The 10,176-nt window shown below is 27.8% G+C and overlaps 4 protein-coding genes across 16 annotated transcripts; 3 read left to right on the top strand and 1 right to left on the bottom strand.

Annotated features, from left to right (window-relative positions):
- The first annotated feature begins 80 nt into the window (after window positions 1–80).
- Window positions 81–2,834, top strand: LOC138179987 (transcription factor E2F5). The gene is made up of 7 exons (XM_069113324.1): window positions 81–278; window positions 593–702; window positions 816–1,089; window positions 1,180–1,397; window positions 1,636–1,745; window positions 1,818–1,865; window positions 1,951–2,834. Exons 1-7 carry the CDS (start codon window positions 171–173, stop codon window positions 2,058–2,060), a joined length of 978 nt encoding a protein of 325 aa, XP_068969425.1. The 5' UTR covers window positions 81–170; the 3' UTR covers window positions 2,061–2,834.
- Window positions 2,835–3,034: 200 nt separating this feature from the next.
- Window positions 3,035–4,802, top strand: LOC138179992 (mpv17-like protein). 2 transcript variants are annotated; one of them, XM_069113336.1, is made up of 4 exons: window positions 3,035–3,392; window positions 3,996–4,267; window positions 4,342–4,473; window positions 4,556–4,802. In XM_069113336.1, exons 2-4 carry the CDS (start codon window positions 4,010–4,012, stop codon window positions 4,799–4,801), a joined length of 636 nt encoding a protein of 211 aa, XP_068969437.1. In that variant the 5' UTR covers window positions 3,035–3,392; window positions 3,996–4,009; the 3' UTR covers window position 4,802. The 2 variants fall into 2 exon arrangements, with proteins under 2 accessions (XP_068969437.1, XP_068969436.1); XM_069113335.1 differs by lacking the exon at window positions 3,035–3,392 and adding an exon at window positions 3,455–3,609.
- Window positions 4,803–4,910: 108 nt separating this feature from the next.
- Window positions 4,911–7,325, top strand: LOC138179984 (ubiquitin-associated protein 1). 2 transcript variants are annotated; one of them, XM_069113321.1, is made up of 5 exons: window positions 4,911–5,050; window positions 5,564–5,736; window positions 5,915–6,229; window positions 6,306–6,533; window positions 6,615–7,325. In XM_069113321.1, the coding sequence occupies exons 2-5, from the start codon at window positions 5,596–5,598 to the stop codon at window positions 7,062–7,064; spliced, it is 1,134 nt and encodes a 377-aa protein (XP_068969422.1). In that variant the 5' UTR covers window positions 4,911–5,050; window positions 5,564–5,595; the 3' UTR covers window positions 7,065–7,325. The 2 variants fall into 2 exon arrangements, with proteins under 2 accessions (XP_068969422.1, XP_068969421.1); XM_069113320.1 differs by lacking the exon at window positions 4,911–5,050 and adding an exon at window positions 5,145–5,325.
- On the bottom strand, window positions 7,311–9,910 carry LOC138179980 (leucine-rich repeat-containing protein 28). Of its 11 annotated transcripts, none has more exons than XM_069113305.1 (8): window positions 9,764–9,907; window positions 9,498–9,682; window positions 8,693–9,176; window positions 8,431–8,617; window positions 8,168–8,326; window positions 7,840–8,034; window positions 7,509–7,754; window positions 7,311–7,454 (listed from the first exon to the last, which is right to left on the bottom strand). In XM_069113305.1, the coding sequence occupies exons 3-8, from the start codon at window positions 9,060–9,062 to the stop codon at window positions 7,388–7,390; spliced, it is 1,224 nt and encodes a 407-aa protein (XP_068969406.1). In that variant the 5' UTR covers window positions 9,063–9,176; window positions 9,498–9,682; window positions 9,764–9,907; the 3' UTR covers window positions 7,311–7,387. The 11 variants fall into 11 exon arrangements, with proteins under 11 accessions (XP_068969406.1, XP_068969412.1, XP_068969416.1 ...); XM_069113311.1 differs by having other exon boundaries at window positions 8,693–9,052; window positions 9,498–9,530; XM_069113315.1 differs by having other exon boundaries at window positions 8,693–8,992; window positions 9,498–9,530; window positions 9,764–9,906.
- Between the last annotated feature and the right edge of the window lie 266 nt (window positions 9,911–10,176).

Raw genomic sequence — 10,176 nt, 5'->3', positions numbered from 1 at the left:
TGATAAAGCAGTAGTTTAGATAATAAAGCAACATTCTTAACGGTATGTCGACACTAGAGACGCGCTTATATTTAAATACTTCTTGCGCATTAACTAGGATGGCGTCTGTGGTGTTGCGGCAATTTCGAAGGGAATAGTGAGTTTTGAAAATTTTGACAACGACCTCGAGGATGGCAGATAATCAACAAAGTAGATTTGAAAAGTCCCTTGGTCTATTAACGACTCGTTTTGTCACTTTATTACAGAAAGCAAAAGATGGTGTTCTTGATTTAAAAGTAGTAAGTGCTTTCATAAACGCTTAAGTATAAAAAGTTAACCTACTTGCTAGGTTAAGTTGTCGCGGGCGTACACGCCATTTCTAGCTTGCGGGAATTTTGAAATAAGTTTCACTGAAGCCAATATTTCATATTCATTCGCGATATGTTTTTATCGTAGATAATTTCTATGTAGCAAATTAATTTTATTTAACATTACACAGTAAAAATGTTGCTAGTTTTAATATCTCAACGTGCTCTCCTACATAACCTAAAAGATAGAACACAATTTACGATTGTATTTGATAACGTATGATAGCAATTTTATAATGTTCTAGGCAGCTGATATCTTAGAAGTTCGACAAAAACGACGAATTTATGATATTACTAACGTTCTTGAAGGTATTGGACTCATTGAAAAGAAAAGCAAAAATAGCATCCAATGGAAGTATGTTTCACTTATGTTCATCCTTTATAAAATACTTTATATGTCCTTTAACATGTCACAACTACATTTTTGTATATCTCATGTCTAATATAATGCTCTAAATATATTATCAGAGGAGCAGGTCCAGGTTGTAATACTCAAGAAGTTGGTGAAAAATTAACCGATTTGAAAGATGAAATAAAAAAATTAGAAGATCATGAACAATTATTAGATATGCATACTCAATGGATTCAACAAAGTATTAAAAATATAGAGAATGATTTAATTAATAGGAAATATGCATATATTACTTATGAGGATGTTAAAGAAAATTTTCCTGATGATTTTGTATTAGGAATTCAAGCTCCACCTGATACAGAATTAAGCGTACCAAAATATATAACACAGGTATTAATTTACTTTTAAAGAAATATATACTTGTGGATAATCTTAAGTGTATTAATATAAGTACATTTGATTGTATATCATTATTGCTAGACATCTGAAGATGATGAGAAACTAAATTATGAAATGTTTCTAAAAAGTAGTTCTGGAGAAATTAAGGTGTACATGATTCAACCAGAACTAGCTAAAACATATGATAATAAAATATTAGAAATGAGACTACAAGAAGAAGCAAAAGGTACAAAAAGAGGGAAAGAGGAAGAAGAGAAAAAGGAGGAAGTTAATGTTAAACCAAAGAGAAGAGTTGGAAGGTAAAAGTAGCTTTATAAATGTAAAAAAGTTTGCTCTATTCGCATCAAAAATAGTAAGATATTATTTTTGATCTGCAAAGAGCATAGAGTAAAATGATCTTTATAGGGGTGAATAGATATTAAGGAAAAATCTATTCTATTGGTATAGATCTTACATTTGCAATATGCTTCAGTATCAATCCTTTAAAAAATCAATTATCAATTATAATTTAATTACAAATATCACTTTAAATCTTAGGCCCCCAAAAGGAACCAGTAAACCTGACCCTGTTATATCTGATGAAGATGAAGAGGATGATGCAGAATTAATAGAAGCAAAGATAGTACTTCGGGATGTTAGCACTTCAGGTAAATATAGTAAATATTTATCTGATATAAATATAGTAAATAATATTATTGAATTGATTGATATAATTTTAGATATTGCTCAAAAGGACTTAGATTTATTTGATCAAATTTATTCTGACAGTAAGTAAAAAGTTAATAACAATATCCGGATTGGACAATTGAATAAGTCATAATATTCACATAATTTTCTAAACTTTATTTTCAGTTTATGGACCATTAGTAAGATTAAGTCCTCCACCCAGTGAAAAAGATTACCACTTTAATCTTAGTGAAAATGAAGGAATTTGTGACTTGTTTGATATTACAGCAAAATGAGTAACAAGTTATATAGTTTAAATGATTGAATGGTTCAGACTGTGCCAATAATGTGCAAAATTGCAGAAAAATTTGTTGACAATTTCTGAAGGCTGTTCTGTGTATATAATTTTAAAGAATGGATATGGATAATGATCATTGAATACATGCAGTATTTTTTTATTAGTAGAAATAAAAAAATAATACAAGTTATAAAGAAAAATGTTTATAACAATCAATTTTGTTGCAACTGTGTTTAATTAAGTAACAAAAGCTCCAAATATTAACAGATTCCTTATAATCTATGACGCATGATTTATTTCTATAAGTTTGTTTACAAACTTTATCCTTGTATGCATTCAAAATGAAAAAATGTGTTTTTATTTATAGTTATTACATACAAGGAAAGTATCAAAAAGATAAATATTTTTATGAATGATATATTATATCCGATTAGCATTGTTTTTATAAGCTTTGTACATGTTTTATTGAATTACGTATGATTTTTTTTACGTATTTGTTTAGATAACAATTATTTGAGATAATATAAAATGTACATTCTCTGTATAATTGTATGAATTTGTTCTCTTAGACCATGTATAAGATCATCATGATTTATTGTAAATGAGTACATGTGTATCCGTACTCTCTTTATAATATACTTCCCATGTTGTATATTGTACGTTTGTTACTGCATTCAATGACACTAATTAAGTTTGTGAATATTATAGTTATTTAAGAAAAATAAATTTAAATGGAAACAAAGTTTAACTAAGGAAACCAAGAACCCATAATTTACTTTATAATGAAGTCATGTTTTTCAATACTGTTATATATATGCTATATAATTATAGGAAAACAATTTATCTATAAATGTTTTATTTAAAACTTTTTTGCATCCATTTTGAATAGATTAAATCTCAATAATTAGACCTACATCTACTTCTTACTTCAAATTTCTCTGACGTCAGGCATTCCAATATTGTTTTGCTCTCATTACGTATTGTTATCGACATCATCTATTCATACGTAATCAAACTGTGATGTGTAGTCACTTATACGATATATGAAACTATTGGAAAACTGTACTCGAAAGACGCGAAATTACCAAGGACAGATAAGAATGGATCGAACAGTTTCGTCATCGCTGGTACTTTTGCGCGTGTCGAATATAAGTCTCGTCCCGGCGATTGCCAGTATGCGCGTGTTTCCCTAGTAGTGAATCATTTCCAGATGTATCGACCTTATAGAATTGTTGTTTCATACAAGTCCGCGGTGCAGCGAGCTTTCTCGCGTCACATTCAAACAAACCGCGGTAACATTATCAACTTTTCAACTTCTTATCAAAAAAAGGTACGCATAAAAAAGAAGTATGAATAAGCAGATAATTTACATATCATAATTTTGTCATTTGTAAGTCTTATGGTGCTATATGGTATTGTCATTATCATATTTGATAACTTATCGGAATATTTAAAAAAAGTAAACAGTACAGTTTAGATGATAGTTAGATACAATAACTTGCATTGACATAATTTCCAAGAAAAATTTTTTCTGGATGTACATGAAAGTAGGTGTATACGTATAATATATACATATATAGAAAATACAATTCTATCTCTGAACATTGCACGCACTCTTTTGTTTGGCGCGTAGCATCATTCATTCTGAATTAGTTTGTCACGTGCCGTGAACAAAGAAATCATGAAATTTATCAAATCCTTTGGAACGAACTAATACGAATATAAATTACACAATGATACAGTACATATGCTAACACAAATACATATTCTAGACAACAGTAGCTTCAGTTTTTTATTTAATTTTTCAGGTTTCAAACTTCATTTAGTTTGCCTATGCGTTGTTTCATCGATTTTATAGTTGTTTATAACGAAGACTATTTAATAATATTGTAATATTATATTTTATTAATAATCAAAATGTTTTATATTTCAGTGATTACTGCAAAAATGCGTCTTATTTTTATAAAAATCCGCGAGGTATCGAAAAAATATCCGATTGTAAGAGGAATGGTTTCTTATGCTGTCATATGGCCGACTGGAAGTTTAATACAACAAAAATTAACAGGACACGACGAATTAAATTATATGCAAGCATTAAGATTTAGTTTATACGGTGGGTTTTTTGTAGCTCCAACACTATATTGTTGGATGCGGTGCTCTTCATACTTTTGGCCAAAGTCAGACCTGAAGTCTGCAATTACCAAAGTATATTAAAATTAATTGAAACAATTAGTATTCACAAGATATAACGTTAAAGGTTAATAATATTTATTTTTTAGGCTTTAGTAGAACAAGTCACATATGGTCCTACTGCAATGTGTTGCTTCTTTTTTGGTATGAACTTACTTGAAATGAAACCAGTGGATGAATGTATTGAAGAAGTCAAACATAAATTCTGGCCTACTTACAAAGTAAAATATATACATATGTAATTAATATAAAATACACTCACTACAAATAAACAAAAAATTATAAGTAACTATTATTTTTTAGGTCGGTGTTTGTGTGTGGCCCATTTTACAAACAATCAACTTTTTTTTTGTCCCAGAACATAATCGTGTAATTTATGTAAGTTTTTGTAGTTTAATCTGGACATCTTTCCTTGCATATATGAAAGCTTTGGAAGCAAAGAAATTACAGGATTTAAAAAGTGACAATAATTCAAAACACAAAAGTCAAAAAAGTATCAATGTTGATCAAAAAGAAGATAAAAATGAAAGGTTATCCATTATGCGATAAAGATTTATATGACAGTTATTTAGCACAATTGATTAACTTACATACATGTATATGTATACAATATGTACATGTAAATATATCTGTATAACAAATTATACTGCACAACGAGGTCAATTACAATACCTGTTGTCTACAGTACAAAATGAACTAGAAGATTTAATTATGCATATATATATATATATATGTAGATAATATGTTTGTATTATAATAGGTATAGTTAAAAATTGATAACAGTTCAAAATCATGAAGGTATGAAAGACATAATTTTATTGTTAAATTTTCGATGATATTTATTGTGACACTGTTGATAATAACTTATTTATTGTTAATAAATAATAAAAAATAAATGATTGTTAAACAACCATCGTCAAAATAAATTTTCATATTTTAGTTTTAAATTATGTATTTTACTTAAAAATCTAAAAGACTAATGTTTTATCGATTCTCTCTCTCGTTTTTCTATCGATTTTAAGTGTGTAGCGAATTCAATATGGCTTCATTGAAGATCAGAAATTCAAATCATCGTAAGTTGTCAAATGCAACTTAGTATAATTAACAAATAACATAATAAGAAACATGTGATTTTTTGTGTATCTTCCTAAAAATATGCATTATTAGTAGTGAAAAGTAGTTTGACTACACAAATATAACTACAATAATACGATATGAGGTTATGATACAAGATTAATAGTAGTGACTAAAATTTTGACTATTTTTTAAAAATACCGAACTTCTAATGCTGAGATATGGCCCGTTCTTCAGTATCAGCACAATGTGACTTAATTGCATCATACATGGATGGAGTACATGTTAAAATTGCAGAGGCCTATAAACCTCCAAGAAAAATATGTTTACCAGCTGCATATAATAATAAACTACCAGATGTATCCAAATTAACTTATGATTTCAATTTGGAACGATCAGTACTTGAGAAGGTTGAGTATTACTTTACATAAACTCGTGATATACATTTATCTGAAAATAATTTGCAGTTTACAATTACAATTATTACAATTATTTTACAATTATTAATGTAAATTTGGTTTCAAATATAAACTTGTATGTTAGTCAATGAAATAAATGAACTATAATTTGCAATAACTTAATTTATAGATGACAGAATGGCGTAATGTTAGGCAAGTAAATAACAAAGCACGGCATGCACGATTAGATGAGAAAAGGAAGAAACAAAAAAGTGAATTTTCACCGCCACCACCACCTCCATTACCTGATACTACAAAGCCTATAAATGCACCTGTGCCTGAAACAACAATTCTTACTCCACAGCCTTTATCTCCACCTGCCAATGATCTTCAAGATCATGTGAAAGCAAATGGTCTTGACTATGCTGATTTTGATAATGATACAAGCAGTCCATTTGATAATATGGAATTAAAAACAATTAATGAAATGGAAGAACTTGCTCAGGTTAATAAAATATCTCTTAATTATTATAATCAAGAAGTGAATCATAATCTTAACACATATATTGTTCACATTTTAGGTATTACAGCCTACATCTCAATGGATACCACCAGCAAAATTGGAGAGTTTATTGAATGATTTAAGTGTTAATGATAAGTCGAAAATTCATGCACAAGAAAAAAATGATAATGTCAAAAATGAAACGATTGACCAAGAACAAGTTAATGAACAAGAGAATATCAAACATCGTAGTGTATCTGCGATTGTACAAGAACTTCAAAGAGATTTAAAAAGACCACTCATGGAGGTAACAGTATTTTTTATAAAATGTAGTATACTTTTGAATGATTTCAATTTTTAAATTACTTATCCATTATATGTATAATAGGATTGGAAACCTTGGCCAAATTTAGAAAGTCCCGACACTAGCACTCATGAAACATTAAAGCAAGAAGAACCTATGTTAACAAATCAAGTTGCTATTATGAATTTATTATTGGATTTAACAGAGGAAGATAAAAAATTAGCTCGGCATTTGAGCGACATGGGATTTCCTTTATCGAGAGCTGCCCGTGCTATACGTGAATTAGGTGGTCAAGATAATAAAAAAATTGTAGAATATTTATTGGCTGTGCAAGCTTTAGAAGAAATCGGAATTTCCGGAGAAGATGCTGAAAAAGCTCTTGCTCTTACAGAATACAATCAAGAAAAAGCCAAAGTTTATTATGAAAATCTATGTGTCTTACGAGATTTAGGTTTCCCTGAAGAAAAGGCATCTACTGCACTTTTAAAATGTAATATTGACCGCGATAGAGCTTTAGATTTCCTAATAGCGTAAATATAGAATTTTATAAAAAATAATTATTAGAATGGTCTAAACAAATTTTTTACTTCACAAAAAGTAAAAATTTAACATGTAAAATAATTAAAAATTAAAATCCTAAAAAAATATTATATTATTTTAAAAACAATTATATAATAAATAAAATAACTAATTTTTTCGTATGGTGGGAGTGCAAAGTACTAGCCATTATAAGATAAAATAATATGTAAATGTTTTGATATTGGAAGATTGATACAAAGCTTTTTACTCTGATTTAAAACATTAAACTTTTATTTTTTTAATGCAATTTATTTACAGGATTATTTAATAAAATATCATTAATTTATACAATGCCAAGTATGCCTGATGGTCATATTGGAATGTTTAGAAAATTCAGCTGCACATCTGAAAAATTAAAGCCATTATCATACATGGATCTATATATAATACTTATCTTACCTTTTACAACAACACAATGCAACTGTTGTTATAGACTCTGTGTAATGGCTAACACCAACAATGATCCAAGCTTCTGTAAATATTGGTTGTTGACATTGAAAATTCACACAAATACTAATTGGACCATTCATTAGCAAATTACATGAAACATTAAAATCAAGTTTCTGATAATTTTTTATTGCAATTGGTTCATATTGAACATTTATGCTTATAGGTGATACAGAAATATTAAGTGTATGTTTATATCTAAAATTCAGTATCAATCAGACAATGTATTCATAGAATACCAAATGATATTAGAAGTCTAAGTTTGGTAAAAATAAGCAATTACCTTTCAGTATAAACTTTTCTTAAAGCTAACTCCCATAAAGAAATAACTTTATTTTCATGTATATTATGAACTTTCAAAAGCTGGCGTGGTAAATCAATCATGAAATCAGTATCTTTTTCATGTAAAGCATCTATTTTTATCTTTAATTTTATATTTGTATATAATGTATTGTTCTCACAATGGGTTGTAAAACATCTGTGATTATATATATTTATAGATTCAATAACAAATGCAAATAAATTTGTTTTAAAGGATTTTAACATACTTTAAGGTTACATTTATCATTATATTATTTTTAAATTGTATATACTCTATAAAATGTACATACCTATAGCCCAAGATATTTCTTTGACTTTGAATATATGAATCTTGAATTTGAGATGTTAACTGATGAAGAAGTGGATAAGACAAATAATTCAAATATATATTTGCATCAAATCTAATGCAAGGAGATGATACAAATCCATTTAATGGTAAATATCTTAGCCTACATAAAAATTATTCTGCATAAAATAAAAGCATTTGAAACGTTAACAAAAATCTATCGATAATAAACTATAATTTAATGTAATAATTATTTAATATAACAACCTGTTAGAGCATACTGAAATTATTGATAGTTGTGGAGATAGAGTCAATCTATTTGGAAGTTCTTTCAAACAATTGTTATCAGCACTTAATTCTTTTAATTTCGGTAAGGAACCAATCCATTCTGGTAATGCAACAAATTTATTTCCAGAAATAGACAAAATTTCTAAGTTATGCATTTGATTCATTTCTATAAGGATTATATACAAATTCAAGTTAAATGAAGTTATACATTTAATATTTCTTATGGCATCAAACAACTTACCACATGGTAATTTGTTAATAGAATTATCATTTAATAGCAAAGATTTTAGGCTAACTAAGTTTCCTATAGAAGGAGATATTTGCTCTAATTTATTAGCACTTAAATCAAGAACTGTTAATTGAGTCATTTGACAAAGTTCTGGAGGTACTTCTTTGATTAAGTTTCCATAGATATATAAATTAGTTACATTAAAGAGTTCTATAATCCATGGAGGTAAGGTAGTAAGTTTATTCCATTTCAAATATATTTCTTGAATGTGGCCGCCATAGACCCTTATCGCTTCAGGAAATTCCACAAGACCTCGACAATTCCAATGTAATATTACCTTATTTTTGATTTCTTTCACCATTTCTGTAGAATCTGAGTCCATTTTTAAATAAGTTTAATCAAAATTGTTTTCATACATAAAATTGAAGAAGTAGATTCTGAATTTCTGAGGTTGGCAACCAACCTTCAAGGCATGTATGCTCAAAATAGCTTTGGCCTGCTTGAAAGATTTATATTAATAACCTACTATATAACAATATTGTTCTATAATGTATTTTATAACTGCATATACATTTACAATATACTCATTTTCTTCAATAGACACAAAAATGAACAACATATAATTTTTTGAAAATATTTTAAATTACAATTATTTTGTAATAGTTAGTAATATTAAAGTTGACATTTCTAATACAAATGTCAAAATATAGCAATGCCATTTATTACAATACATTATTCATTTGATTAAATACAATTTACTAATGAATATATTAAAAAAAAAATTTACTTCTATTTCACATTACAAGTTTGTACTTACTGTTTTCTTAATAATGGTGAAAGAAAGTGGACACTAGGTAAATAATAATACGTTTTTGTATTATATCTGATTATACATTTTGTTTAATTATATTTTATGAAATATGTTATTAAAAAATTTGGACTCAACATATTGTGTAAAATTTTGCGAATAATATATATATGTATTCATATTGAAGGCAAATACTAAATGTAAAACATATTTTTATAATTATTTTGCATATGAAGAAATGTTTACGTTTATTTATTGTCAATCGTGAATCTTACCGATAGCTTGTACACACCATAATAATCAATATATATCGAACATTATTTATTGTCACTATACATCACTTATATATAGGTTAAATTAATTGATTTAACCATGGCACGATGAAATATAGCCAAAAGTATGACCAGAAATAAGTAGAGATCATCAATGCTTATCGGCGAAATTTTGCTACAAAATGGACACTGAGGGCCTCTCGCGGTCAATGGCTGCACTATCAGCACGTCTCGTCACCGGTACACGTGGGAAAAACGTACATATGCACGGCGAGAGGAGAAATGTACAATCGTGCAATCTTGGCTGTTACTTTTGTACAAATTTATGAAGTTTTTACTTGTATTTATTCAGAAGAAAGAAACATATTTATTTTTGAAAACATAACTATCAATTCTTACATTTTTAATACCTACAT

Source organism: Bombus flavifrons, chromosome 5 (assembly GCF_040668555.2).
Source record: "Bombus flavifrons isolate JBK064 chromosome 5, iyBomFlav1_principal, whole genome shotgun sequence".
Classification (NCBI taxonomy): Eukaryota; Metazoa; Arthropoda; class Insecta; order Hymenoptera; family Apidae; genus Bombus; species Bombus flavifrons.
This window is presented reverse-complemented; position numbering and strand designations above follow the sequence as displayed.